This window comes from Piliocolobus tephrosceles, chromosome 8 (assembly GCF_002776525.5).
Source record: "Piliocolobus tephrosceles isolate RC106 chromosome 8, ASM277652v3, whole genome shotgun sequence".
Taxonomy (NCBI): Eukaryota; Metazoa; Chordata; class Mammalia; order Primates; family Cercopithecidae; genus Piliocolobus; species Piliocolobus tephrosceles.
Window position 1 is genome coordinate 80,182,952 of NC_045441.1, and position 27,722 is coordinate 80,210,673.

General features: G+C 34.9%; 1 protein-coding gene across 9 annotated transcripts in view; it reads right to left on the reverse strand.

The window, feature by feature from the left end:
• AKAP9 (A-kinase anchoring protein 9) overlaps positions 1-27,722 on the reverse strand; it is a 177,085-nt gene that overhangs the window by 63,163 nt on the left and 86,200 nt on the right. For 8 of the 9 annotated variants that reach the window (XM_023226720.2, XM_023226722.3, XM_023226721.2 and 5 more), the window contains 8 exons: positions 27,469-27,667; positions 22,543-22,639; positions 20,914-21,006; positions 10,537-10,893; positions 8,392-8,616; positions 7,107-7,247; positions 6,544-6,647; positions 3,868-4,073 (listed from right to left, as the gene is read on the reverse strand). In XM_023226720.2, the coding sequence (XP_023082488.2) occupies positions 3,868-4,073; positions 6,544-6,647; positions 7,107-7,247; positions 8,392-8,616; positions 10,537-10,893; positions 20,914-21,006; positions 22,543-22,639; positions 27,469-27,667 (1,422 nt within the window). The remainder of the gene's footprint in view (positions 1-3,867; positions 4,074-6,543; positions 6,648-7,106; positions 7,248-8,391; positions 8,617-10,536; positions 10,894-20,913; positions 21,007-22,542; positions 22,640-27,468; positions 27,668-27,722) is intronic. The other variant, XM_023226723.2, reaches the window with a different exon arrangement.

A 27,722-nucleotide genomic window follows, 5' to 3' on the forward strand; every position in this document is an offset into this window, starting at 1 on the left:
GAATTATATCATATTCATTCCCTGACAGATAACAATAAACTCCTCAGGTTAAAGCAGGATAGGCAATTTAATAAAGCCTTCTCTGCCCCAAAGGCTCTCTTCTATGGCTCCAATGGAAACCACTAGGCTTTAGTCTGACCCTGGTATCTGACAGTTGAGAAAACTGTACTGAAGCCCTGGGAGACTTAACAGGTTTGCCCAGTATCACAGTGGGCTAGAAAAGAAACAAGGCCTTCTGATTAGTGCAGTGGTGTGATCTCGGCTCACTGCAACCTCCACCCCCTGGGTTCAAGCATTCTCCTGCTTCAGCCTCACGAGTAGTTGGGATTACAGGTGTGTGCCGCCACACCTGGCTAATTTTCATATTTTAAGCAGAGATGGGGTTTCACCCTGTTGGCCAGGCTGGTCTTGAACTCCTGACTTCAGATCATCTGCCCGCGTTGGCCTCCCAAAGTGTTGGGATTACCGGCGTAAGCTGTGACTCTCAGCCCCTAGCATTCTTTCTGTAAGAACTAATTTCTCCAAAAGGAGGCAGCAGCAGATAAGATTCCATCCCTGGCCTCCTATGGTAGAGGTGAGCATAAAACCACTGAATTATCACAGCGAAGACCTGAAGGAAATTTTTTTTCAACACAACCTGGGGAATTCATTTTTATGAACTGATCTAATATTCATTCAGGTTTAAGTGATTTTACGTTAGCTCAAAATTTCCCTTTAATTTCATACAGCAGGTTACTCTTATGAGGAAGCAAATATTAGCAACTTTGTTATTCAATTTTTTGAGTGTTAACAAGTCCATACATGTTTAAAGTCAAAACATGTTCAGACTTAAAGGCTGAAAATACATCACAAGTGTTACAACAAAAAGTCATATATGAAAACTGAAAAGCAAAAGTTGCTTTGCAGTTAGATTGATTTAAATTTTTGTTATACTAAAAAACATAAAATAAATATTTCAAAAGTGTATTTCATTTTAAAAAATAATGCTTCCATTATATTTATGAAGGAATGTCAGAAAAAATTCTTACATATGGAGCACAGTGATATTTTAAAGCCAGTATTTTCTTTCAAGTTTATATAAAAAGTTTTAAATTATAAATTCTAATAATTCAACATATCCTCAAAGATGCAAGATGGATCCATTAAGTGTCCCCCAGTGATATCAGTGGTTACTCTAATTTTATTAGTAAGACACTGCTGCTAAACGTAAGAACAGTAAGATGGAGTTAACTAAATGGAAAGTAAATATAACCAATGATACTAATCCTAGCAAAATTATCTCTGCTACAATATTCTATACACTATATTTCTTAACTCTGGATTTAGTTTTTCCTCTTATCTCAACATTATTCTTTCAGAATTGGTCAACAGTTAACTAAAATTTTAAAGGGTGTAGTTAATTCAAATATATGTAGTGGTTTTAAGCAAAATATCAAGTATTATGACTCTATTTTACTTTGAATCAGAATAGCAATGACCTCTTCATTAGACTATGAATTGCTGTAAAGCTGAAAGCATAGAGAAATAGTTCAGCAAATGTCTGTAGAAATAAACTCATAAAATTGCTTATAATTATAAACTATGGTCAGTTGCAGTGGCTCACGTCTGTAATTCTAGCACTTTGGGAGGTCGAGGCTGGTGGATCACTTGAGGTCAGGAGTTCGAAACCAGCCTGGCCAACACAGTAAAACCCTGTCTCTACTAAAAATACAAAAATATTAGCCAGGCATGGCGGCAGGCACCTGTAATCCCAGCTACTTGGGAGGCTCTGCGGCAGGAGAATCACTTGAACCCGGAGGTGGAGGTTGCAGTGAGCAGAGATTGAGCCACTGCTCTCCAGCCTAGGCGACACAGAGAGACTCAAAAGAAAAAAGAAAAAAAGAAAGAAAACCATTACTGTATCTTAAAATAGGATATACATATTTCATCTGTGTTGGAAGATTTAGATACACTTATGCAAGAAAATAGGTTAGTTGATCAGAAGTCTTTTTAGGTCTGCTTTCTCATGGAAAATGAACATAAATATAATCCTCTGTGCTTGAGTTAAATTATCAGTTTATTCCTTTTTATGGAGACAGTGCTCTGGAAGTAAGTTCACTGTCTTTCAAGGCATGTTGTCTGCTGAATACTTTGGCAGCCATGTTGAGAAGTATCTAAGAAAACTACTAACAACAACAACAAAAGCACAAAATACATCTGTAATGCACAGAACATTCTCAGAGTATCTTTTGAATATGGCAGTCAACCTGGTCTCTAGGTCTTACCAGTAGAACTGCAAAATCCCTCCCTAAATGGTTAAGTGAAACAAGCTTGTGAAATAATTGTTTTTTAAAAAGCATAATTTGATAAACACTTTTACCAGACTAAGAAAATGTTACCTAATTCTTCTCTATAAAGATCCATATGCAGAAATAAAATAGCCGTGATTAAGAGCTTGTAACCAAGAGTGAAGTTAATTTGAAAAATTCTTCTACCAAGTTTGAAGAGTGAATTTGAAAGCAAGGTTTAAAATTCAGTATTATTTCAGCTTTTAATTTACTAAAAGCAATTTTTAAAACTATCTTTGAACTCAACTGAGGTGTTTAAAAATCAGTTTTATTTGCAATTCCAAATCAAGCTTTTCTCTGTACTTAGAAACACACTACTGGCCAACTTATAATTAGGCAAACCTCCCATAAATGGGATAATTTCTTCTCGTTTCTCCACATGAAATTTAACAAACAGAATGCTCTTCAAAAGTTACAAAAACTGCCATCTGAGGTCTGTCTCTAACTGGGAGAGATGCTTGAGTGTGGAATGGTAGTGAACTGCGAGCTTGATCTGAGCCAGGAGCCCAGATTCTATGTTTCTCCATCTCACAAAACTTTTCCCCGCTTTTGATTTCCTCATTTCCCTCTCCTGCAAGGAAAAAGAAATTGAAAAAACAAGAGACAATGGGGTTCAGCAATGTGATGGGAAGAAATGCAAAGAAGAGGCCAGGCATGGTGGCTCATGCCTGTAATCCCAGCACTTTGGGAGGCCAAGCCAGGCAGATCACCTTAAGTCAGGAATTCAAGACCAGCCTGGCTAACACGGTAAAATCCCGTCTCTACTAAAAATACAAAAATTAGCTGGGTGTGGTGGCATGCACCTGTAGTCCCAGCTACTTGACAGGCTGAGGCAGGAGAATTGCTTGAACCCGGGAGGCAGAGGTTGCAGTGAGCCTAGATTGCGCCACTGCACTCCAGCCTGGGTGACAGAGTGAGACACTATCTCAAAAAAAAAGGAAACGGAAAGAAGAGCCGAATCCACACAGCTGAAGGAAGACAGAGTTACAAAGACAGCTCTGGCATATCAGGACCTAATCTCTGGATCCATATACATTGCATAATATTTCAACCCACTTTTTCAAAAGGAAGAAAGAATCTAGCAGAGAACAGTCCAAAGATGAGACTTATTAAGGCTTTCTTCCAACCATTTCAACAGGTATGTGAAACTGATGCTAGTTCCTAAAAAGTCTTTATTTCTAATCTTTCCTTAATTTATAGGATGGTTTCAGGACATCATCCATACCTCACAGATACTGGTAAGAGTCCTGAGTGCTGATGCAGAAATTTTCTTTTATCAATGGAGAAATGTAACAGCATTCTGGTTTATGTAAGCACCGTGGCAACCCTGGGTAAATATAATGACAACTCTATGATACCCACTTGCAAATGCTATACAATAATGGTGTTTGAGAAGAGTCGCTCTAATGTATTTCTGTTTGAAGGTCCATTTGCTGGAACATACTTATTTTCTCTTCTATATTTTCCACACAAGGCAAAATGCCTTGAACTCAGCAAGATTTGTTGAAACGATTGTTTCAACAACATAGAAAACTAGTACCTCTTGTATGTTCCTCATGGACACATGACTTTACAGATGCCTCTGCTTCTGACCTCCAAATTAGGCTGGCAGATGACTGGCTTTTACTAGATCTATCTAGAATCCCAAGGACATGGCGACCAATTGTTTCTTCAACAGCTGCTGTTGTCTTTACAACTTCTAAAAGGATCTTCAAAAGTCTGTTATTAGCTTTCTGGAGTGCATACCTGTATAGATAAAGAAGCACTGATTAAAATGTTTAATATTTTTGAAGCAAACACTTTGCTTATGTCCACTAAAAAGTACACTGAAAAATATTTGATTTGAAAAATAACAGATGATCCTCTTTGTTAAAATAATACCCAATAGCATCTACAATAAAGTGCTTCTTGTTTTTTATTTGTGACTATATTATAAAATGATTTGTCTGAAAAATTTTGGCCAATCAGCTTAATCATACCATTTCTCAAAATGTACAATATTTAATTGACTTGAAAAAAATAACTAAAGTCTTCAGCTAGTAACTAGGTTAAGAGAAAATTTTGGGAGACAAAATTTAAGTTTTAAAAAGTATGGCAGTGCCAAAGCATATGCAAGTTATTGAGCTTGCTGCTCATGGTTATACATATGTATTTTGTACATTTAATCTTTCTATATGTTAAACATAAAAACGTATTTTAAAACATAATTTTAAAATCACACCAGAAAAAATTATGTGGCAGTATTTGTACAAGTTAATGGTAATGAGCTGAATATTTACATTACAAAAAGTAATACTTAGGCAGAGATCTGTTTTTAAAAAGGTCTGTAATGAAATTTCACTATCTGTCAACACCAGAGGGAGTATCACAGGCTGTTTTTATTACATCTGCTCCAGAGACTGAAATTTCTCAAGTTACACTCACCACTCATTTCAGTCAGTAGAAGAAACCTGTTTTCAACTAAATAGAATGAATTTGGTGTCTCTCTTTTTAAAAAGTAATCCTTATTTTAAAAAATCTGGAAAATACTGCTAACCACCCACCACAAAACCTCAGCAATAACTATGACAATTTTAATGCCTATATTTCTAGACTTTTCCTCCTGCCTGTCTTATAAATATATACATATTTTAAAAACAAAAATGAGATCATCCTGAACAAAGTGTTTTTGTACACTCTCTTTTTTGCTTAACATGAACATTCTACCATGTGAAACAAAGTACTTCCATAAGTGGTGATTCAGAAGGTTGCCTGATTAATTTTCTTAAAAACTAAACAACTCTCTTGTCCTAGCAACTCAGTTCAACAAAGGCACACTTTATACATGCAGACTAAATAAAAGATTTTCACGGTAAAGGTCTTCTGCCTTAAGATAGTTTTATCTTTTAGCTTCACACTGTAGGAGATTGCCAACAATCAGGCTAAAGGATACCTGTTTTCCCAGGCACATGACATATCTATTTTAAGACAAGATAATAAATGGAGAAGTTTTCCATTAGTATTTGTCAAGTGAAAGAGACAGTTCTATTTTTGCACCTAGATCAAGTTCTCTGCTTATATAATCAAGAATACTAAAAATAAAACTAAAATAATTTAGTAGGAAGCCAAGGGTTTTATTTCCTTAACTTGTTCTGAGGTTTTGTTTAAGCGCCGTACTCCAGGACTAGAATAATGTGAAAATATTTCTACTTAAATGATTAATATGATGGTTAAAAAAAAAAGAATACTCATTTTATTGGCACTTTCTGTAAAAATTCCTAAAAATTAAATACTGCATAGTTTTCAAAATTTACCAATTAGAGATAAATAATATAAAATAAACAAAGTGTTTATTTTATATTGCCATGGTAACTCTAATTTTCATACACTGTCTTTCTTGTTTGAGTTCCATACTGACTGCGTTCCATACTGATGATCCAATGGGGAAGCCAAAATCTTAGGGGCCAAATTCCTCCATGCAAGCTGAGGAAGGAGGTTAGGAGGACACAAGAGGGTTGACAGTCACAGAAATTGGAAAAGGAGGAAATTAAATTAGTAAATATTAGTTTTAATTTGAAATTAAAGAAATTATTTTCATTTGAACAAACAAAGTTTAAAATACTGTGCTTAAAGTCTTTAATACTAATGTAGGATAACTATTCTTACCTAATATTTTTATATTAACCTCTACAAAATCAAAGTAAGGAAAAGTTTTGCTAACATCAGGTGATTAATTTATCCCTCGGATATGGATTAAAAGTTGTCATCTGTTATGTAGCAAATGCATGAAAGAAGTTTAGAATATTTACACTAACAGTAATTTTTTTCTCAGAATAAACAAGGCAGGGGATGGCTTACACTGAATACATGTCCATACAGTGAAAGAATACAGTTCACAAGTAGAACTGTGTTTTTAGGATACAAAATGGCATGTAAGTATAAAATTAATCAAGAAAGTTTCAATATCCAAATACCTTAATATTAACAGTTAAGTATGTGATTAATATCCAATCAAAATTTATATAGAAATGATTTTTTTAAAATTGTATCTATTTAATGATAAAAAACTGAAAATCCTTTACATACTACACATTTATGGACATGTTTCATACACAGATAGTATGATGATTTTTAAGACAAAGTATCAATGTACAAGATAAAAATAAGGACAAAGTCTATTACATTGAAACAACCATTTTAATTTACTTTGCACTGAAAAAGTACACATTTTGTATACCTTTCATTAGACAAAATCTCAGGAGGCACATGTTCAGGTTTTCTGTCCAATTCCTTTTCTTTAAATGTCTGTTCTTCAGCTTCTCCTTGGTTTTCATTTCCATTCTGTTTAAGTTTGAGTAAAGGAAGAGAGGAGAAGACAGAAAGAAAACCTGTCATCTTGGAAACAGCATGTCATTCTTCTATATGGGTATGAGATAAAACAGAAATCTCTGTGCACAAAATTGATACTGTTTGGTATAATATATATATTTGAGACTAGTGTCATCAAAAGAGGATAAAACATTCTCGTACACAAATAAAAAAGTTTAATGGGTTCAAATTATCTATGCTATAGTGCAACAATAAAGTTTGTTAGGTTCTCTTGTTAACAGCAATGTCAGATTCAAATTACCTTAAATGAAATATAAGGCATTTTGACTCCACCTACCTTACACGTATGCAGTCACAAATATGTTAAGCTCAGTACCTATAAAAGAGTACATTTCATACCAACAACAAAGATAAACAAATCCTACTGAATTGTTGATCCATTGCTCCTAGGTGGGCCAAAGTCCATACTACCTGTGTTTGCGTACTGCTGTTGCGCAGCTCACAACACAGCTTCTCTCTTCCAGCTAAAGACAGCTGCTTTAGTGCTTCCAGCTCCTCTAAAAGCACCCTCTCTCTCTCTGAAACCAGGTTTTCATTATCTATGGAGGATCTCTAAATAAGAAAAAACGTCGTGAGAGAATATTGTTTGCGACAGAGAAAAAGGGTAGAAATATTAAGCAGATTTCTTTTAACCCCCGGGACCAATAGGTCCTGGTTCTACTTATGATTCGTATTCCATCATAAGGGGTTAAAAGTATATACAAAGATCAATGCAAAATTTAAAATATTTTTAAAAAGCCAATTAAGCCTAAATATTCAGGAATTTGTGCAGTTCACTTAGTTTTTGTCAATTTTGCATTGAAAATTAAGAAGTCTGAATTCACAAAATGCAATGAAGAAAAGCAAAGTTAATTTTCCAAATTATGTTTTATGCTCAGCTCCCAATTTTCCTATTATTTTATATTTGAAAGAATACATGTTAATAGTTATCTCTACTTATTTCTTACCTTTTTAGCTTCAGTTTTCAAAATTAAATTCAATAAATCTGTTTTCATAAGAACTTCTACATAAATATTTCTTGCTTTTCTGCAATGGCTTTGTGAGTATATTTTATACAGCAGTTGACAAGAATCCAGCTCCCAAATACCAAGAAGTATTTAAATTTAGTCAAGAAAGGGATAAGAATGTTAAATAAATTTGCATTTCTCAAATCAAGAAGAGATGTTTCCCTGGAAAGAGTTCCAGAAGCATACTACTTCCGATTTCCATTCATGATTAAAAAGACGGATTAAAGACAGATAAAGGTAAAACTTCGAGATGCTAATTGGTGGACTCACAAAACTATAAATGAATATAGTAAAACTGAACGATAGTAACTGCATAATGGAGCACCTCAGCACAATGTTATTTCCAAAATGTCAAACTGCATTTGCTATATATGGTTAATGGATTTAAAAAAAAAAACCCAACAACCATGTAGCCACTTTTCCAGTGCTTGAAAAAGGAGTTAAATAAAATGACAGAAAGACAATGCCCACTCCAAGGTTGAGATAGGTGTCCCTAACAAGATCTAAAGCTACTGTGTTAGTATGGAGTGTGTTCCTGATGCTAAACATATGTAGTTTATTCAGATTTTGGCAAAAAAAAAATTATGGCTACATAAAAAATACTGTTGTTTTTACTGGGGATCTGGTTTAAGTTGGTGTTTGGAAAAAAAAAAAAATTGGGGAGAGAAAAGGGACTACAAGACCCTTACCTGGGCTAATTGTCTATTAAGTCTCTTAATCTCTTCTTGTAGCTGTTCCTGGTCTTCTCGCTGTCTCTCCATTTGTCGCATATGTGCCTGCCTTAACAATTCTGTTGCCTGTTGATGTTCTTGGTATTGTCGTACAAGTTCCTGCCTCATATCTTCCAATTGTTCTTCATTCAACATTAGTTGTCTAGAAGCATCCATGCTTGACACCGAAATCTCATCATGAATCTTTAAGAGTAAAAAAAAAAGAAAAAAATTCAGCCATAACACATTTTGTAAAAATCTGTCAGCATTAATATTTTAAACAAATACGAAAGCAATTCTATTACTTATCCCATAAAGCATGTGATTTTATTATTAAACAAAAACATACTTTTAAAAATGGTGTTTTTCTTCATTGCAATTCCAAAACAACATAAAGCTACTTTATTATCATTATATATGTTATTTTCCAAAAGCAAAACAATTATTTATCAATCAGTTTAGACTTAACCTAATTCTAATAGAAAAAAAAAGAACTAAGATACTTAAGATTCCTTCTACCCTTAATGAAGCTATAATGCCATTATTCCTCTTGACATTTTATGACGGGAAAATAATATCAATGGAATATTTATATTTTAAAATTAAATGTATGAAACATGAGATACTATCCACTTAATTTACACAGTGGTTATCACAGTACTACAGGGAACTACTGATAAAAAATAATTTTCAATACATTTTATTTGAAAATAAAAGCTTTACATTCCAGAGTCTCACGCTCATAAGAAGTCAATTCCTTAATACGTTCTATGAGTACATCATTTCCTGGAGAGATGTTACTTAAACAAATCATTTTGCTTTGAATAGTTGATGGTAAATTAAAGAGGTCTTCAAGAACACCTAACAAGTTTCGCATTCCACAAAGAGATGGTAATTTTATTTTATTTATTTTTTTAATACGGAGTCTTGGTGTCACCCAGGCTGCATGCAGTGCAGTGGCACCATCTTGGCTCACTACAATCTACACCTCCCCAGTTCAAGTGATTCCTCTGTCTCAGCCTCCCAAATACCTGGGATTACAGGCATGCACCGCCATGTCCAGCTAATTTTTTGCATTTTTAGTAGAAATGGGGTTTTACCATGTTGGCTAGGCTGGTCTCGAACTCCTGACCTCAAGTGATCCACCTGCCTCAGCCTCCCAAAGTGCTGGGATTACAGGCATGAGCCACCACGCTTGGCCTGGAGTTGGCAATTTTACTTGAATATTAGTCTGAACAAAACATAACCTTTCCTGAATATTAATTAAAAAATTTAATTCAGATAATGTTAAAAGAAGTAGGATTTATTACTTTCTGTTAAAGGCAGAGAACAGTTGAGGTATAGACACAGAACAGATCTTCTATTAATAAATAAGTAAAGAAATCAATAATTAGGATATAGATAGTAAAATCTTTTAGTCTTCCTAAATAGGTAGCTATTTCCTTGTAATGTTGTTATATTTAATTAAGCAAATCTTTTACTCACAGATATTACCAAATTGTAGTATAATTAATCTTGAATTGGTTGAAACAGAATTAATGTGTGTACAACTTACAATGGGATTTTACCAGGTACAACGTCTTTAAGATAAACAAGAATATTATGAACCAGACTTGTTTTATTTTATACTAATATTCAGTCACTTATCCATATATCTTACAATTAATAAAACACATTAACAGTGTGAATTGGCCGGGCACAGTGGCTCATGCCTGTAATCCCAGCACTTTGGGAGGCCGAGGAGGGTGGATCACAAGGTCAAGAGATTGAGACCATCCTGGCCAACATGGTAAAATCCTGTCTCTACTAAAAATACAAAAATTAGCTGGATGTGGTGGCACGCGCCTGTAGTCCCAATTACTCAGGAGGCTGAGGCAGGAGAATCGCTTGAACCTGGGAGGCGGAGGTTGCAGTGAGCCGAGATCGTGCTACTGCACTCCACCCTGGCGACAGAGTAAGACTCCGCCTCAAAAACAAAACAAAACAAAACAACAATGTGAGTCATAAGACTGAGTTTGATATTTTGCTCCTCCAAATATTATGCAGCATTATTGCTAGTATTTTTATAGTGAAGGAATTCACAATTTTTAAATAAGTTTTTTATGTTCAAGGAGGCATACTTACAGACTGTCTGACTATAAATGTCTTATCTTTGGAGAGCATTTCTTCTGAAATAGTCAGCACACAGTCCTTTGATTCTCGTATATCATTGGGATCGTTATTTGATAATAAAATTTCCTTTCCATGTTCTCCTAACTCTTTACTAAGTGGTTTAAATTCTTCTTTAAATTTCACATCCACTGTCTCAAAAGTCTGAAAACCAGTTTGATCCTGCGATAATTTCATTTCATTAAAATAATGCTGTTTTTCTTGCTGACACACAGCATGTGCTTGCTTTGATGATGTAGTATTTTCTTTTCCCCCAGATATTCGAGACAGTTCAGTTTGTTGAGCAAATGCTATACTCATTGACACAATAACCTAAAGAAATAAAAGCAAACAATAAAGGATTTAGAAATATCAGCAGGAAATTAAAAAGCAAGTTACTACTCAAAATTGTATGAACAGAAAAAAGCATGGCCTCACAGTTCTAAACAAAAAGAAATCCTATAATAAAGTAATACCAAGATAGATTCTCTATTTTACAATAAATCTAATGTCAAAGTATTTATTTTACTGCCTGCCATTTTAAATAAAAAGTAAAATGTTTTCTTACTATAACAGCCATAAATGTTCAGTAAAAATTAGAAAATAAAAGCCCTTATATTTCTCTCTTCCAAGAAAAATCACTGTAAACATTTTAGTAAATACTTTCCCAAATCTTCTTATTCTTTACAGAGATAGATATGAATAGATACAGATATCATTTTCCTATAAAAATGTGATCATATTCTAATACTGTAATCAGTTTTTATAGCTTAACTATAGTAAATATATCTTCAAGTTAAGAAATAGAAATACATTTCTATATAATTTCCGATGGGTTCAAAGTTTCGTATTACATACATGTAGTATAAGTTTATTAAATCAGTTCTCTATGTTGGACATTTAGAGTGATTCCACTCCTTTACTATTTTAAACACTAATGTGATGAAATATTTGTAATTATATAATTGTGCATATATTTTCTTATTTCCTCAAAACAAATTCCCAGAAGCGGAACACTTAGTTTGTATGACTAGTAAATATGAGTAGGCATTTCACTATAATCCAACTTGACTTTTCACTACCACTATGATCCTGAATCCCTGCTTATTCTAGCCTCCCATCCCACCCCATGACAGGTACTTAGGAATTATGACTAGCAGTTTTGGCTCTGACAAGTCCCTACACCTTTGAGAACCAACTGTATCAATAACTTTATGTCCTTTTTCCACAGACAATTTGTAATGAAGGAAGGCTGGTTGTAATAAACCCAGAATAAAGTATGCCTGGGATCAGAAATATTTGTACTTACAGACCTGCAGCCTTCTTTGTTTTCCTTGCTGGTCCAGGAAATATAACTGAACTTTTGTTTTAATTTCCTGTCTTGAATCTTATTCACCTATGTGGGGTCCTGATTCCCACCTGGTTCCTGTGCTAGCCTCCTTTGGAGTAATTTGACCCAAAAACACAAAGCAAATAAATCATTAAAGCTGGGGTTCAAAATCCTATAGTCTTGCCTAAGCTAACTTTCCAAAAGGTAACATTATACTATTCCATATCTAAATGAGTCTGTCTAGAAGTATAATGCACAACTGACTTAAGAGGAATAATTATAATACCAGTAGCCAATGCAGAGAAAATGCAAGTGCTGCAATATTAGGAATGACATCACATATTTAATAAATGTTAGGGCAGAAATTTGAATCAAAATGTGTCTATACAGAGCTCAAGCACCTTAAACACTACATATCATCCTGCTTCTTCCCAGATAATCCTGCTACTATATCTCACCTACCAAATGGGACCTCTGGGTGGTGCCTATGCTAGCTCAGAAAGAACCAGGGTTTGGTAACAACAATGTCATCTGGAACATATACCCATTACAGCAAAATGTCAAAAGACAAAGATCATTAAAAATAATTAACTAGATCATACAACTTAACAAAACATATCTTTAATCTTCTGTAACTAGTGATCAAAACCTTATGACTGCGTTTTGTTTTAATTTCCTGTCTTGAACCTGATTTGCCTCTGTCTCTTCATACTGAATATATTGAAAATGTAACATGGAAAAAAAAGATTAAAAATATGAAAGAGAACAGAGATATGAAGGATAGAGAATGGTCAATCAACATCTAATTCGAGTTCCAGGCAGATATAATAGAGAACAATGGAAATGAACTATTTCACGAGATAATGGCTGAGAATATTTACAGAAGACACCACTGCCAAGATTCAAGATGATCAATGAATTATAATAAAAACAAATACCTCATCTCTACAAAAACATCTGTAGCTGGGTGTGGTGAGCTACTCCAGGGACTAAGGTGAGAGGACTGCGTGAGCTCAGGAGTGCAAGGCTATAGTGAGCTATGATCACACCACTGCACTCCAGCCTTGCTGACAGAACCCATCTCTTAAAAAAAAGAAAAATGAAAAAAGAGAACACCAAAATCAAAAAGAAGATCTTAAATGTTTCCAAAGAAAAAAAGATGTATTAACCACAAGGGAACAACAAAGTAACAAGGACCTTGTCGGCAGAAACAAGAAATCAGAAAACACTGGAATGTTACCTTCAAAGTTCTGGCATAAAAATAACTGCTAACCAGGTTCAAACAGTCAACAAAACAAACTTTCATGGATAAAAACAAAATAAAGAAATAAAATAAAGAAAACTAAAAAACATAGCTTACTCCCAACAGATAATCAGTAAAAAAAAACCTCTAAAAAATTTTCTTCAAAAAGAAATAAGATTCTAAAACGATGGCCTAAGATGCAAAAAGGATTAGAGCATAAACGTCCTTCTTAAAAAAATATGTGGGTAAATTGAAATACTGATGCTACAAGGCAGTAATTGCATCTGAATTATGGAATAAGAAAACACAAAGACTGTGCTTCCGGGCAACATAAAATAAGCCCACTACGGCCTGCTTCTCCCACCGATTACCTAAAAACTCTGAGCAAAATACAAAACAACTAAAGAATTCTGAAGAGTAAACAGTGGCTAGGAGACTGCAGAGGGAAGTCAATACTTAGGTGATTTGTATGGGAAAGATGAAACAGGAGTTCTGGGAAAGATGAAACAGGAGTTCTAGTCTGAACCTAACTGGGTGGACTGCCTATTTAAAAAACAAAATTCACATTCTTCAAAGAATTGTAATGACATCCAGAGCACATAAAACATAAAATACAAAACATTTAATGTACAATTCAAAATTAGGCAACATAAAATTCGTTGTTGTTTTTTTTTTCTTCCCATTTTATTATGTGATGTTTTATTTTATTTTATTTTATTTTATTTTTTTACAAGGCACAACATTATTTATTAGAAAGGACAAAATCGCTGTTATTACTGACATGATATGAATTTTCACTTGTATGCCTATAAATGGAACACTGACAAAAAGAACAGAAAGGGTAAAACAAAATGACCAAAAATTACATAAGAAAGGTTTGAAACCCAATAGGATAAAATAGAAACATTAAGACAATGTTAATAATAAATTTAGAGAGAAAAAAATCATTTCCCTACCAAAATTCATAGCATACATAAATCCAGAGGAGCAAACGTACAAGATTCCCCTTCCAACAGAATCAGTTTCTAACTTGAAATATGGTATCTTTTTTTATTTTTTATTTTTATTTTTTATTATACTTTAAGTTCTAGGATACATGTGCATAACGTGCAGGTTTGTTACATATGTATACATGTGCCATGTTGGTGTGCTGCACCCATCAACTCGTCAGCACCCATCAATTCATCATAAAATTCGTTGTATGTTGAACTCATTGTCAGCACACCTGTTCTAAAATAAATGCTAAAGGAAGGTTTTCAGGCTAAAGAAAAATGGCACCAGAGGGAAATCTGAAATTTAAATAACAGCAGAACACATACTCTTCTCAAGTACATATGGAGCATTCACCCAGAAAAGTTCACATTTTAGGCATCAAATTTAAAAGAACTGAAATTATATGAGGCATTTTACCATACCACAAAGAAACTTAAAAATCAATTAAGTTAATCAACCATGGGAAGCTATCTGAAAATCACAAAAATGTGAAAATCAGTGCATTTCTAAATAACCCATGAATCAAAGAGGAAGTCACAGGGGAAATAATATATTTGGATTGAATGAAAATTTGCAGAGTGCAGCTTTAAACATTGCTTATAAGGAAACACTGCTATACTTACAAGCTATGATGTTTAAAGGTATAACGCTATGCTTTCGAGTACAGCATTAAATGCATACATTAGAAAAGAAGAAATTCCCATTAGAAAAGCAGAAGAAGAGCAAATTAAACCCAAAGCAAGCAGAAAATGGGTATCAAAAAGATATGGGTAGCATTTGAAAATAAAAACAAAACCAATAAAAACAACAATGAAACAAAAAGCTGAATCCTTAATATATCAATACAATCAACAAACCTCTAACCAATCTGACAAAAAGGTGAGAAATAGGGATAACACTACAGATTCCACAGACATTAAATAATAAAAGCATACTACAGGCGGGGCATGGTGGCTAACACCCATGATCCCAGTACTTTGGGAGGCTGAGGTAGGTGGATCACTTGAGGTCAGGAGTTAGAGCCAACATGGTGAAACCCCGTCTCTACTAAAAAAAAAAAAAAAAAGAAAACCCACAAAAATTAGCTGGGTGTGGTGGTGCATGCCTGTAATCCCAGCTACTTGAGAGGCTGAGGCAGGAGAATCACTTGAATCCAGAGGCAGAGGTTGTAGTGAGCCGAGATTGTGCTACTGCACTCCAGCCTGGGCGACAAGAGCGAAACTCCATCTCAAAAAAAAAAAAAAAATACTACTACAATACAACTTTACCTATATAAATTCAACAGCTTAAAGGAAATGGACCAATTCTTTGAGTTACACAAACTACCAACACTCATTCAAAAATAAATAGATAACTAACATAAAACTAAATCTATTAGATAAACTGGATTCATAGCTTAAACACATAGTTCAACAAAGAAAACTCCAGGTCCAGTTGCATTCACCGGCATATCTAAAATATATTTAAGGATGAAATAATACCAATTCTATGTAAATTATTCCAGAAAATAGAAGAGGCAATATATTTCAACATTGTATGGAGGCCAGCATTATTCTGATATGAAAACCAAGACATTACAAGAAAACCAAACTTGAAATAATATTTCTCATGAACACAGACATAAATATCTTTGCCACAATATTAGCAAACAGAATCTAGCAACGTATAAAGGGAGGGGGTTGTCTCCCAGAGGGCATGAGAAAACTTCTAGGGATGACTGAAATGTTTTATACCTTGATTGTGGTATTAGTTTCCCAATTTTTAACACTTGCTAAAACTCATCAAATTTTGCAGTTATAATTGGTGAATTTCATATTATGTAAATTATACCTCAGCAGAGATGATTACAAACAAAGAACAACAAAAAACACAAAGGAAGCTGTTGAAATTCTGAAAAACTGGTATCATAAAGATCACTTTCTTTTGTATATGCATTCAGATTAGAAAGAAATGACAGATATACTTATAAGAATTCTGGTTTGGGGCCGGGTGCAGTGGCTCACACCTGTAAACCAAGCACTTTGGGTGGCCGAGGTGGGTGGATCTCGAGGTCAGGAGTTCAAGACCAGTCTGGCCAACATAGAAACCCCATCTCTACTGAAAATACAAAACTTAGCCAGGTGTGGTGGTGTGTGCCTATAATCCCAGCTACTTGGGAGGCTGAGGAAAGAGAATCATATAAACCTGGGAGGGAGAGGTTGCAGTGAGCGGAGATCGCGCCATTGCACTACAGCCTGGGTGACAGTGTGAGACTCTGTCTCAAAAAAAAAACAAAACAAAACAGGATTCTGGTTTGGAAACTTAAAAAAAACAGACTTAACTACCCTGTTACTCTTTCCTTTCCCTTCGCTATACTGTCTAAAAAATCCAACCAACCTGATTGGTCTCATTTTAAATTCATAACCACTACCTTTAAAATGGGCCCTTGGTAGAATCAGGCAATTTAACTCAATTTCCCTAGTTTACTCCATTTCTGATTCCTTCCCCTAGACAGAACTTTTCCCTCCTCTTAAACTTCCAACATCTTCTCTTTCTTTGTCTCTCTCAGGTGTTGACCTTGCTGCTTGTTTTAGTGAGAACATGTAAGCAATTACTAGAAGAGAACTTTCACAGGCTCTGAATACTACATCTCAAAAGATACCTGAATAACAAACCAAATATTCTTTGCCTTCCTTCCTGTTATTATAGATTAAACTGCCATGCTCCTATCTAATGGCAACCATCCAGGGTATGGAATCCCCTCTCATCTAATCAAGACCACTACTCCAGCAACTGCTCCTCTGTACCCTAAATCAGCTATTTCCCTCCCTCTCTCTTCAATCATTTCCATGAGCACAAAAGTAGATGTAATACCTATTATCTTAAATAAAAACAAAACAGCAACAAGAAAAACTCACCACTTGACCCTCTACATCACTCTTTACCACTCTATTTCTCTGCTCCCCTTTTAAGTAAAACTCCTCAATATAGTTCATCTCCTCATTCTTCTCCTTCATTCTCTCTCAAACCCAGTCTAATCAGTTTGTCTCCACCATGCCATCAAATGTGTTCTCGTGAAAGTCACCAATGACTTCATCTTGTAAAATCAAATGATTAATTTGCAGTAATAATCTGGTTTCTGCAATGCCCATTCTTTTGTTCTTCCCATATCTAACTTACTGCTCCTTCTCCATCTCCTTTGTTTTTCCTTATTTATCTGGTCTCTAAACACTGGCATGCTTCAGGTCAGTTCCCAGATATCTTCTCTATCTACACTTATTCCCTTTATTAGTTTTTCAAATTTTTTCACTGCAATCCATGGCAAACATACACACACATAAAACAACGAAACCACATGTTATATTATGACCCAAAGCATACACAGGTACATATGTGTCTATATAATTAAAACTTTCCATTAATATTAAAATCCTACACCCAACCCCCTAAATGGATTTCATGCCTTAAAAATGAGTTACGGGCGCCTGTAGTCCCAGCTACTCCGGAGGCTGAGGCAGGAGAATGGCGTAAAACCCGGGAGGCGGAGCTTGCAGTGAGCTGAGATCCGGCCACTGCACTCCAGCCCAGGAGACACAGCAAGACTCCGTCTCAAAAAAAAAAAAAAAAAAAAAAAAAAATGAGTTACAACTCACAGTTTAAAAAACATTGCACTATATGCTAACTCCCAAATTTATATTTCTAGTTTTATCTTATTTCCTAAAATCTAGATTTATATATCCCAAACACTGACTTTACTTAACACTTCCTTGGCTATTCCTCAACATTTATATTTGGACATTTAGTAAATATTTTTGCATTTAATGAGTCAAAAGCTGAATTCTGAGTCTCTTCATTCCTCTTCAAAACTACTCCTTTGCAGTCTTTTCCATCCTACTAAAGAACTCTAAGCAAATACCAAGTCCATTCTTCAAGTTGCTCAGGTCAAATAACCTAGAGTAATACTTTCCCCTTAAGTGTGAGCCCTTGCCCTCTTTCCTTGTATTTCTTCCTCCTGTATCCAGGAAAAGGAAAATTCTCCTCCTGTACATCTGCAGAAAAGACAAATCTGTGCCAGGATTTCACAATATTTCACCATGAATGTGGGAGTTGCAGGATTAAACTGAACTATCCTCCAACTCAGCAGAGGTAGCAGCTGGGCAAGCAACCTTCACAAACTCTAGTCAAGTCTCCTGACCATGTCTTAAAGACACCTGTTAGAGTAATTTTTGACCTTTCTTTTTGTCTTGTCTCTCTTGACTTTTCCTTTCATATTTCTTTAAAAGGTCCTCAACCTGATATCTTCCTGATTCACTCCCTCACTTCCTTTAGGATTTTCCTCTAATGTCACTTCATAAAGTCAGGCCTTCCATGACAACCCTATATAAAATAACACCATCTCACTCCCCATGGATTTTCCTAGTCCCATTTTCTTTTTTTTTCTTCCTTTATAGTACTTACCATCATCTGTATGCTGTCTATCTGTACTAACTAGAATGTAAGGTCTATGGAAGCAAAGATTTCATCCTCTTTTATTCTCTGTCATACCTCAGCACCCAGAACACTGCCTAACAGTGAAATGTAAATGAATGTGTAATTTCAGTCGTATGTGCTCAAATCACAGGAGGACTCTAATGTGATATATACTGGGAATCACTACTCTTACTGGGCTTCTTCTATATAGCCTTGTGCTTTTAGAAAAATGATTCTCAGCCAGGCATGGTGGCTCACGCCTGCCATTCCAGCACTTTGGTAGGCCAAGACGAGTAGACTGCTTGAGATCAGGAGTTCAAGACCAGCCTGGCCAACATGGCAAAACCCTATCTCTATAAAAAAAAATACAAAAAAATTAGTTGGGGTGGTGGTGCACACCTGTAGTACCAGCTACTTGGGAGGCTTAGGTGGGAGGATGGCTTGAGCCCAGGAGTTGGAGGTTGCAGTGAGCAGAGATTGCGCCACTGCACTCCAGCCTGGGCGACAGAGCCAGACCCTGTCTCAAAAAAAAAAAGAAAAAAGAAAAATGGTTTTCAATCTTCTTCTATCATATCTGAGGGGTACAGAGTACAGCATAATCCCATCGGTACTGGTGACTAATGTCGACAATCTGTATTATTCTAGGACCAAGCTGGGCCATCAAATGTAGTCTCTTGGATCACAGTATCTTGGCTGCATTTAGAAGAGTCTTCACTGACCGGTACTTTGGTGCTTTGCTATCAGCTTGAGTGAGTAATGCTTTATAAAACATCTTCATATTACCACCATTATCACAGTAATAAGACTACTTTTAAGATAATATTTATGAGTCTTTACTATGTATCAACTCATTTGCTAACTGCTCTATAGGCATTAGCTCATTGAATCCTTATAAAAATTACTACTATTCCAATTTCCTCTTTCAACATATAAAACGCTGAGATTCACAAGTAACTTTCCTAAAGTCACAAATTTGTAAACCAAAAGAACAAGAATTTAAAATATGGTATACCCAATACCAAATCTCACGTTAATTACTATTCCCTGATACACCATTCCATTTGATAAATTTGTATAAGAGCTACATGCAAGAGAAAACTTGTATTCCTCCAAGAACTAGACATTGAAAGCTATAAAAAAAAAAAAAAACATAGTGTTTCACTTTTCACTTTAGTCATAAGTGAACAAGTCCTTATGGCCCAGATATTTCCTTGGGTCTTGACTTCCTCATCTAATTTATTATTTTCCTAATTCCTTATATATTTCCTTTATATCCTACCAATCAATCCCACCCCTTTAAAATCCACATATTCCACTGGGATTGTTATATTAAGACAGTTGAAATATTATTTTAAAAAAAGCAAACTCATAATTCAATAGTTCCTGTGTGTGTGTGTGTATGTGTGTATATATATATATATATATATTTTTTTTTTTTTGAGATGGAATTTCGCTCTTGTTGGCCAGACTGGAGTGCAATGGCATGACCTCAGCTAACCACAACCTCTGCCTTCCAGGTTCAAGTGATTCTCCTGCCTCAGCCTCCTGAATAGCTGGGATTACAGACATGAGCCACCACACCTGGCTAATTTTGTATTTTTAGTAGAGCTGGGGTTTCTCCATGTTGGTCAGGCTGGTCTTAAACTCCCGACTTCAGGTGATCTGCCCACCTTGGCCTCCCAAAGTGGTGGGATTACAGGCATGAGCCACCGCACCGGGCCAGTTCCAATATTAAAAGCCAACCAGGTATACACATTTTGAAAAGGAATACAAAGACAAAACAAATAGAACCATAATGTTACACTAGGTTATATGGCTAATATTAAAGAATGACTCTGGACACAGCAGATAAGCATACAGAGATGAGCAAAACTCACATTGATAAACTCCTTCACTTAGCCAGGAGCTAATTAATACTCACTGATAATCCTCCCTTAGTATCTGTAGTCATTACCTAACAAAGCTTTTCTGATTGGAAATAGATACAGATAATATACACAGAGGACCAACCACTTTCTCTTTCTTTTCCTATCTTCTCCCCAACTTTTAAGGAAGACCAAACTCCTTCACAAGGCAACAAATATATAGACTTGTTTTGGCATTCTGAAAAGCTTCTAATTACTAGTCTACATCAAGAAGAATGCTCTTCTCAAATAAAAGTTCACGATATTTTGTTTAAAGGCAACTATAATTGATATCATTATCCAACCACTTAAAGATGAACTATATATGAAACTTATAAAAATAAAGTACATACCATCAATAAAATCCATGCTATTTTTGAAGGCTCAAAGGGAATATAAACTAAGATAATCTTCCGGATAAGCTATAAGCTTACCTTAGCTACTTCTTCTTCTAATTGTTCTTGGTATTGTTTTTCAAGCAACTTAATGATATTTGTTTCCTCTTTCACTCCAAATTCACCAGAAAACTATATTTAAAAGCAAAACATGACATTTATTTACATTAATTATACACTACTTATTTTTAAACTTCTACCTCAAAATCTCCCCAAAGTATCAGTATTTTTAGAAAAGTTCTACATACTTTCAGCAAAAAATCAATTTTAATTCTCTCAATTAAAAACAATTTTAGTAAATAATTCTACTAAATAATTATACTTACTACTGTGAACTTAACAATCAAAGATGCAAAGAGGAGTATGTTTACATATTTATAAATGCCAACATACAGTTCTAGAGTGGGAAAAGGATACTTAAATATAACTAATAAAATATATATGTGTGTATATATTTCCTTTTAAGTAAAATGTTAAACAGTGGCATTGTTTGCTCATAAAATTACAAGCAAATTTTCTTTTCTTCTTGGTACTTATTAATACTATCTAATTTTCTACAAATACAAAGTTACTTTTATCAATAGAAAAAACCATAAACTTTAAAAAAATATAAATATGTTCTCGGTATGAAAGTATTTATTTAGCAATTATCATGATATGGGATGAGTATAGCAGAATCAAGGAAATGTCTAACATCTTTCCTCTGTATACTGAGCCAGGAAGAACGATGATCTTAATTTTTTCTATGACTTAAGAGCTAAAAATCTACTGAGTGAAGACCAGGGTTCGGCAGTTGCAGGTTTGAGAAAGTTGCAGATGTGAGAAATTGAGAATAATACAATGTTGAGCAGAGGCAGGGGGTGGTTTAGTTAGATGGCATGCACTGTAAAAGATGTGGAACTTTTATATACCATATGGACCTTACTGGAGTAGGCCTAATCTATTATCCCAGCCCTACTGTCTTGGATTCTGGGGATTCCTAAACACTTTTTTCTTTCTCTCTTTTTTTTTTTTTTTTTGTGATGGAGTCTAGTTCTGTCACCCAGGCTGGAGTGCAGGGGCGCAATCTCAGCTCACTGCAACCTCCGCCTCCTGGGTTCAAGCGCTTCTCCTGTCTCAGCCTCCTGAGCAACTGGGACTACAGGCAAGTGCTACCACGCCCAGCTAATTTTTTGTATTTTTGGTAGAGATGGGGTTTCACTGTGTTAGCCAGGCTGGTCTTGATCTCTTGACCTCATGATCCACATGCCTTGGCCTCCCAAAGTGCTGGGATTACAGGCGTGAGCCATCGCGCCTGGCCCCTGAGCACTTTTCTAGAGATGGCCTGGTCCAAATTCCCATGCTGGGAAGACAAAGCTATGTTGACCAGGGCACTGAAACTAATTTGTGCATAGCCCACATGTTACAAAAAACAAGATAAATCTTAAACTATAACATATTTAAAGGAAATTAACCCCTCAAACTTAACTTCCTCTGTGTTTTTCCTATGCTATAAAAATAGATTAAATTTCTTTACATATGTATTCTGAGTTTTCTATATAAGGTATTATCCTCGTATTTATTATGCTTACTTCTCAGCAACTATTAGATAGTAAACCAGACATAAAAATGATAGTAGAAAAATCAGTGTGTATAACAGTTAAAAGATAAAAATTAAAAATATAATACCTCTATTGTACCATCAATATTCTTTTTCACACAACTTCCAGGGTACATTGTTCTCTGTGCATCAGATTCTGTAATTACCACTGAATCAACGGGGAAGCTGAATATAAATAAAAAAGGTTAAAGAATTAGAGTTGTATATGTGCTTCAGTGTTCATCCAAAATCTATACCACACATAAAATGTGTACCGGGGTATGGGAGACAATAATGAGTCAAGGGTTGTAGGTATTGTAACGTAAATCATATTTTTGACTAATATTTCCACTTAAAAGAACACAATTGAGTAACAGTATTTTAAAGTATTTTAACAGATGATCAACTGAATTTTATGTCATCTTACACTACAAATGTATGATATGGAACTATACATACTGACTTTTTTTTGGAGAGATGGGGACTCACTATGTTACACAGGTTGATCTCAAACTCCTGGCCTCAAGTGATCCTCCCACCTCCGCCTCCAAATGTGCTGGGATTATAGGCATGAGCCATTATGGTTGGCCAGTATTAACTTTTTTTTTAAAGTTATCTAAGATATATTAGTGACTTTTAAAAAGTTTGTAAAATCTCACTTTTATGAGAAACTTCTTTTAACATACATATGTATATTTGGATACAAAAAGTTTGATTTTTTTCCTATGTGTCCACATCAAAAGTAACAACGTTTACCTCTAGTGGAACTCAGGAGCAGTGGTGGTAAAGAGAAGAATCTTAATTTACAAATACTCACTTTTGGACTTTTTTGTTTAATTTTTTGGTATTCACATCTGTATTGTGTAGTTTTTACATGCATTCATTATTTAAAAAAATTTTTTTTCTTAAAATGCTTAACTTAGGTCATAAAAACTAAGATCAGTATTTAGGAACCATGGGAAAAAAATAAAAGGAGGAAATTATAATTTTCATTTCTGGCAAATACAATTTTCCACACCCATTTTCATGTGCAACTATGTTGCTTTCTTAGTTCGACCCTCCTCTTGTCCACATACCTTTCCTTCTCCTATTCTTTTCTATCCTAAATTCCACCCAAAATTGGGCAGATAAAAGCTGTCATCATCCCATTTCATAACTTACATAACCAAACCCCTAATGACGGCCATTTGATTGCTTCCGATTGTTCACCATTACAAACAATGCTATAATACAGATCTTCACAAATGTATCTTGGCACACTTCCATGGATGTTTCTATATGATAAAATCTTGTAAGTAATTGTTAAGCTTAATATTTAATGTTTTAATTCAGGGCTATATTCCAAAAAGTTTTATTAATTTTATTATCGTAATAGTATTTAAGTATTTTCTCAAAACTTCAGCAATCGGGGGTCATAACAATTGTAAAACTTTGCTAGAACATGTATGTCTTTATTTTTGAGAAGACATTTTCTTTCAAACGTTATTGGCCATTTAGGTTTTTCCTGCTGTGAACTACCTTCTCATGTTCTATGACCATGCCATGCTTCTAAAAACTTGTTCTTCTTGTCTTTCTTCTCTGCCCTTTCCTGCTTCTTCTTTATTACTATTTTGTCTCTGTTTTCCTCACTGTCCCTTGTATATACTCCTCTGATCCTTGGCTTTATGTCTTGGATCTTATTTTTCACAGCCTAGAAAATCCTCCTGATTATCTATCCAGCCACTATGATCTAAACTCCAAAAAGTACTACTTAGTCCACAATGACTTCAATCTTTAAGCTTTACAGTATTTGAAAGCGTTTACTCCAAACTGAAAAAATAGTCCAGCATAAACTTAATTCACTGCTCCCCTCTTGCAATTAAACTCCGCCTGTGGATTTTCCTATTTATGTGATGTACTTTCATTTTCCATATTCCCTAGGCTCAAGCAACACAGTTATGTTTGTTTTTTCCCCTCTGCTTTGTTTCCAACATTCCTTCCATTGCAATGTCTTAATATTCATCCTTCATTTCCATTTTGCTGTTATTACTCTAATAGGCAGTATTACAGATGTGCAGTAAAAAATGACACAAAGAGATGGGTTTAAATTCCAGCGTTTTAGTTATATCACTATGTTATATTCCCCAACCATTACCTTCAAAAATTATTTTGCAAGTAATTATTATTTCAGTGATTATACTGAAGTCCCTGGAAAGAAACAGCCACTTTACATAAAATCTAATTCTACCTCCAGGATATCTAGCTAAGGCTCTTTTCAGTTACTGTTTCATTTAATACTCACAATCTTAAGGGTAATTATTATTATCCCTATTATTATTTAGAGATGTTTAAATAATCTGTCCAAGATCATATAGTCAGTAAAAGGTCAAATCAGGATTAAATGCAGATCTGTCTGACTAAAATCCATGATCTTTCCAACCTCAGAATGTTTCTCTTAGAGGTTTCTAGTATGAAACACCCAATATTTGTTAAAAGAATGACTCAATTGTTTTTCTTAACTATTTCAAGTCTACCCACAGGGAACAGTATACTCTATTCAAAATGTGTTACAGTTGTGTCCAAAATATGTGATGCTATTTACAAAAAAATAATTTTGACCCATTACTATTAGTAAGAATGAGGAGGGTGGTGAGTAAAACTCTTTTTGGTAGGAGTGCAGGGAGCAAACGAATGGTTTTGGTTCAAAGGCATTGTCAACACATTTCCACGGAGTATTACAGAAACTCTGAGAGAGGGTGGTGAGCTGGCAGAAGCCCAAATGCAGGAATAACAATGTAAGCCTACGTTTCCAGAAGCCTCTCTTTTCTTCATGCTTTGGAGAGAAAGCATCATTAATTAAAGGAAGATTACTTGAAATACTGACTGGTTATTAGAAAGTTCTTCCTAATTACCTATTTTGTTTCATATCAGAAAGCAGTGGTTTCCAAATGTCAATCTATGGGTTCCATGCCTCTGAATTATATTGTCAAAAACACAAATTTCCATATTCTATCTCAAAGTTACTGAGTATGACTCTCCAAATTATAATTCAGTGATCTTTCATTATAAGTATTAAAAAAATTATATTAAAGTTCAAAAACCTGCACTATTTCTGATGTACAGTCATGTTTAGAAACCACCAATCTCAAAGAAAATGGGAGCTTTATAAGGCTAAGCCCAATACCAAGCAAACAATTCCAAAGCCCTTATGTAGGTTCCAAATACAGAAGAGTAATGACTAGTTCCAAACAAGTAGATATTCAATTTTTATCCACTATCCAAAAAAACTGTGTTGAGGTTTTACTAGTAAGTGCCTATGAAGACATCAGTGCTAGAATAGCAGAGCCAGCCAAAGTTAGAATAAATCTCTGAGGGTTTTATAGAGCTAGTTATATATTATATCATACTGCCCAACTAAATTATAAACTGTTTATTCATTAAACAAATAACTTATTGAGTACCTATTATGCGCAGAGAATTATCTTAGGTGTTTGGGACATATCACTAACCTAAATGGAAAAAGAGCCTCACCCTTACAAAGTTTAAAGTCTTTGACCAGAGACGAACAATAAAAATGAATCCACACCCTTCAAATTTACATATACTTGGTGTTTATATATATATATATATATATTTTCTTTTTTTTTTTTTAAGGCAGAGTCTTGCTCTGTCACCCAGGCTGGAGTGCAGTGGTGCGAATTCAGCTCACCGCAACCTCCGCTTCCTAGGTTCAAGTGATTCTTATGCCTTAGCCTCCTGAGTAGCTGGGATTACAGGTGCATGCCACCATGCTTGACTAATTTTTGTATTTTTAGTAGAGATGGAGTTTTGCCATATTGGCCAGGCCAGTCTCAAACTCCTAACCTCAGGTAATCTGCCTGCCTCAGCCTCTCAAAATGCTGGGATTACAGGCATGAGCCACCACAACCAGCCTAGTTATATATGTAATATATACTATATAAAATGTGTATAATGTATACATATATAAAAATAGACAATATTAAGTAACATAGAAAAAGTAAAGTAGGGAAATAGGAATCAGCGTTCTAGGAGACAATTTTAATTTGCACAGAGTGATTGAGAAAAGCCTCAAGAGAACATGACACTTGAGTAATGATCCAAAGGAGGTGAGGGTGTTGGCCAGGCATATATCTGGAGGAAGACTATTCTAGGTAGAAGGAACAGCCAATGAGAAGTCCCTAAAGCAGAAGCATACTGTTAATGCTTGTTACTGGTGACAGCATCTTGGGGTCAGAAGACAGAGACAGACAAGTCAGTAGGAGATTAAAAGTCAGAAAAGTAATGGGTACTCATCATGTAGGACAGAAGAGCTTTGGAATGATATAATCTATTTTAAATTTTAAAAGCAAGATTCTGGCACCTGCTCTAACTGTGTTGAGAACAGACTTTAGGGAGGAGTTAGGGTAATCCAGGTGAGACAAAAGGATGGCAGAGACCAGCAAGGTTTTAAGGAGTGGTACAGTTTGGATATATTTTTGAAGGTAGAGAAAACAGGATGTCTCGATAGACTAGAAAAGAGGTATAAGAGAAAGAGGAGTAACGACAGATGGATATAGCTGCAGAAGGAGCAAATTCTGAGAAGATCCAGAGTTCTACTTTGGACGTGGTTAATTTGAACATGAGACAAAGTGGAGGAAATCCTGCCATGACTGGAATGATCCTATCTTATATTCCTTAAGTATTCACCATATCAAAGTACCAAAGACTAGGTACAGAATAAACTGCAAATACATGCACACTGCCGATTTAATTAAGCAGATTAACAACAACCAACATCTTTATAATGTAAAAAATTAAGTAGAATTCCTATAATGTCTTTGATTTACATCAACATTTATTTCAGGCATTTCAAAGATATAGAATGATCTCCTGCTATACTTTCTTAAAAATGCTGTATCCTATCTCTTTTCAGCAACTTTGCTTAAGTTACTTTTTGTAAACAGCCATTCTGGATGATACCATAATTGTTACAAAGCTACAAATACTGTTGAATGAAGCTATAAGCAGACGAATACCTTGGCGGAACTGTGGACTCACTAACAGCTTGAAGCCTCTTCCGTAAACAGTGGATCTCTGCCTCATAGCTTTGTTCAGTTTCTTTCAATTGTTGCTGCAAAGAGGATATGAGGCTTTCTAATTCTTGAATGTGTTCTTCAAGTTGTTCAGTTTTTTCAAGATGTTGCAGAGAAGATAACTTGCTTTTTTGATTAACATCTATGTCATATAAAGAGACAAAAAATGCACATTTCAGCAGAAGTTTCTTAGTGAA